General features: G+C 34.1%; 1 protein-coding gene across 1 annotated transcript; it reads left to right on the plus strand.

Annotated features, from left to right (window-relative positions):
• Nucleotides 1-498: 498 nt before the first annotated feature.
• LOC120590137 (olfactory receptor 52Z1-like) lies at nucleotides 499-1458 on the plus strand. The gene has a single exon (XM_039847771.1). The coding sequence runs from the start codon at nucleotides 499-501 to the stop codon at nucleotides 1456-1458; it is 960 nt and encodes a 319-aa protein (XP_039703705.1).
• Nucleotides 1459-4036: the final 2578 nt, after the last annotated feature.

The raw sequence follows: 4036 nt of genomic DNA on the forward strand, positions 1-4036 counted from the left end.
TCGGATGGTCGTTAAGATCACAGCTTTTAAATTTACCCTGTCTAACTTTGAATATAGGGGGACCAAGAGAAAAAGGCTAAAGGTCTGTGGGACTCTTTATTTTTACCATCTATAGAAATAACAATACTTATGCCATGGTTTGTTGTAAAGTTTTCAGCAGGCTATTGTGAAGATTTGATTTATATGTGTGCGTATTTATGTATATATACATATACACATAAATATATATATATATATATATATATATATATTCCTACAAAATGTATTAATCACTTATAAAACATTAACTTTTATCTTTTTCAGGATACAATATATAATTCTTCCATGGAAGGAGTCATAGTGCACTCAGGGTAGTAATACATCTCATTATTCTTTCAAACACAAGATTGTGGGAAAATATCTGATGAAATATCATTCAGCCTAAGGGGTCGTCCTGAATCCTCAGTCAGTCCTGTGGGCTTTCGTTAAATGTACTAGGTCTAGAATATGTTCCCGCAGATGTCTCCATCCTTTTACAATCACACCAATCCCCAGGAGATGTGGTATGTTTTGATCGGAATCCCAGGATTGGAAGATTTGCACACCTGGATCTCCATCCCTATTTGTTCTATGTACATTGTGGCCGTCGTGGGCAATATCTTCTTGATCTTCCTGATTGTGACTGAGAGCAGTCTCCATGAGCCCATGTATCTCTTCCTTTCCATGCTGGCCTTTGCAGATGTCTTGCTCTCCACGACCACAGCCCCCAAGATGCTGGCCATCTTCTGGTCCCATTCCATGAATATATCCTTTGCTAGCTGTGTATCCCAGATGTTCTTCATACATTTCTTTTTTGCGACAGAATCTGCTATTCTCCTGGCCATGGCATTTGACCGCTATGTGGCCATCTGTTACCCACTGAGATATACCACAATTCTAACCTCCTCTGTCATTGGAAAGATTGGCATAGCAGCTGTGGTCAGGAGCTTTATCATATGCTTTCCATTCATTTTCCTCGTATACCGACTTACATATTGTGGGAGAAACATCATTGCCCATTCCTACTGTGAGCACATGGGCATTGCCAGGTTGGCATGTGACAGTATCAATGTCAACATCATTTACGGCCTGACTGTGGCCTTACTCTCTACAGGACTGGATGTAGTGTTCATCATTATGTCCTACACGATGATCCTTCTCACAGTGTTTCAGATACCTTCTTGGGCTGCCAGATGCAAGGCCTTTAACACATGTGGTTCCCACATTTGCGTCATACTTATGTTCTATGCCCCAGCATTCTTTTCGTTTTTTGCGCATCGCTTTGGGGGTAAGACCATCCCTCACCACATACACATTCTAGTGGCCAACCTCTACGTGGTAGGGCCTCCTATGCTCAACCCTATCATTTATGGGGTGAAGACCAAACAGATTCAAGATCGAGTGATTTTGCTCTTCTCCTCCACCAGCACATGCTGTTAAAATAAAGAATAATGTTAAATCCTGGATATTTCTGAATGAAACACACACACACAGTTTAAAAATCTGGTTCAATGAGATATAATAAATTCCATAAAATATCCTCGAACACACTTGAAAGGATAATATCTACCAATGTTTCCAGTGCATTTTCCTAAATCACTTAAAAATTTGAAAAAATACTTTAAATTAATTATATTCTCAGTTCTTCTAGCCATCTTATCATTATGGATTTTATTTTATTTTTGTCATGCATTTTAGCTTATTCTTAAGGATACAAAAGATAACTCTGAGAAAAGAGAAATATACTGTAAGTTTTAACTCAGATGGACATTTTCTGTCCAGAGCTGGCAAGTTGGAGTCATGCGTCACTCAGCTTTTTTATAGACAGTAGAAATTCTGCTGAAATAGAAACACTCTTATTGCAGTCAGCTTATAGTTGGACCAATAGCATGAGGCCACCATATTCTAGTTATTTATATCTGCAACTATTTCTTAAGATAGAATGTGAGTTCTAAAATCAGATATTTCCTGATTGATATCTCACAAAGTCTACTGTATGGAATAGACACATAGTATATTTTTATTAAATAAATTGATAACACTGAGTTCAAACAAGTAATAGCCAACATTAAATTAATCCACCTGAGACCACATGGATAACTTAAAAAATAATACTACTTTCTATGTATTGAGGATTTTAGGCCCAAATCATCAATGAACATTCTGATTATCAACAGAGATATCACTGAGGGACTATAGAATTGAAAACTTTCATACCCAGGACACACAAAAAAAGAAGAATATAGACAAACAGGAAATTTACATGTAATCTTATATGAAAAAGGCTGTAATTGCACCTAAAATAATTATCTATGAACTTGTCTTCAGACTCTACTTTAATGCCTCCATACCAAGAAAATATTTTTTACCATCTCTCCTCTTTAAGGACTAGCACGATGTCATGGGAATGTGAAATCTGACTGTATTTACACTAAAAATAAAATAAAGTAAATAAACTTTAAATTTATTTGAATGTCTGCAATCTTTAGAGAGTTAGTTTTTTCATCTGTGTCTCTATAGTACATGTATACATATTAATACACATTAATACACACACACACACACACACTTCTGTACCAGAAAAGAAGAAAACTGTGAATACACTCTTCTATATCATTTTCATTTGGGGGAAGGAGGAAGAAGACAGAGAAAATACAATTAATTTGTGCCTAGTAGTACTAGACTAAATAAACACTATTTTGATTTATCTTCAAAATATTTGGATTTCAAATCCACAGTTTTAAAAATTCAAAGTAGGTATTTTTCTACTATACTTTAGGTATTTTGCTATCAAATTTCTACTCGATGCTGTATTTATCCATCACAATACTACTACAAGGTTATTTATATAGAAATACAGGTAACAATACTATATTTTGTATGTGAGGAATCTGTATATAAGTCAGTGAGGCAAAGTTAATTTCTCAAGTTCTCAGAGCAAGAGACAGACTTGAACAGAAACCCAGGTTTGTACAAATAATATGGAACTGTTAATAATTTTAAAAAGGGTAAAATATGATTCAGGTAACATTAGAGTAACAATAGGAATATTCTAACGAGAAGTCCACATATTCACAAAAAGATAAGTTAAAATTCAATGTGAGAAATGAAAACATGTTTCCTTGACCTTTGGAGTCTTGGATAATTACCTTGGCTTGAAATATATGTACTATTCACTTTAATTTCAGCAAGGAAGTATATTTTAGGGGTTAAAATATTGGATGATTTTGTCTGTCACACACTAACTGTATGAAAGTGGCATGTTACATTAATTATTGGTTCTTAAGTGGTAAAATGGAATTATTGTAGTATCCTCCTCATTTGTTTGATAATTAAGTCATATGTCTTATGATAAACTTAACATTAATAAATATTTATTTATTTTTGTTCTGATGATGGTAATTTTTATGAATAGATACATTAAAAACTCAATCCACCAAACAAACTAGCCCTGCTGCCAACAATCCTTAGGCTAATGTTTGGAATGGATCATCCTCATAGATGCCAAAGTGACATAAAATGTCAACAAAGTTGCAACAATTAGAAGATTCTGATTCAAGGGCAAACTTTTTGAGGAATAAAGAGAAGTAAGGGAGTCAATAGATTATAGGATGATGCTAAACTATATGATTAAGTGGCCTTAAGACATTTTTACAACAAAGAACAAGACAACCAGAGACTCATGGACATGGACAAAGTTTAGTGGTTACCACACGGTAGGTGGGTAGGGGACGAGGTAGATAAGGATAAAGAGAGTCAAGTATATGTTGATGGAAGAGAATTTAACTAGGTGGTGAACACACAATGCAATGTATAGATGATGTACTATTAAATTGTACACTTGAAACCTGTATAATTTTATTAACCAATATCACCCCAGGAAATTATAAAAATAAATAATAAAATATAAAAAGAAAAAAGTAGAGAAAGCTTAAAAAGATGCAAGTACACTAAATAAGAAATAATAATTGCTAGTAAACTTCAAAACATTTTACGTCCATCTATTATTTCAAAATGT

This window comes from Pteropus medius, unplaced genomic scaffold, assembly GCF_902729225.1.
Source record: "Pteropus medius unplaced genomic scaffold, Ma_sr-lr_union100, whole genome shotgun sequence".
Lineage (NCBI taxonomy): Eukaryota > Metazoa > Chordata > Mammalia > Chiroptera > Pteropodidae > Pteropus > Pteropus medius.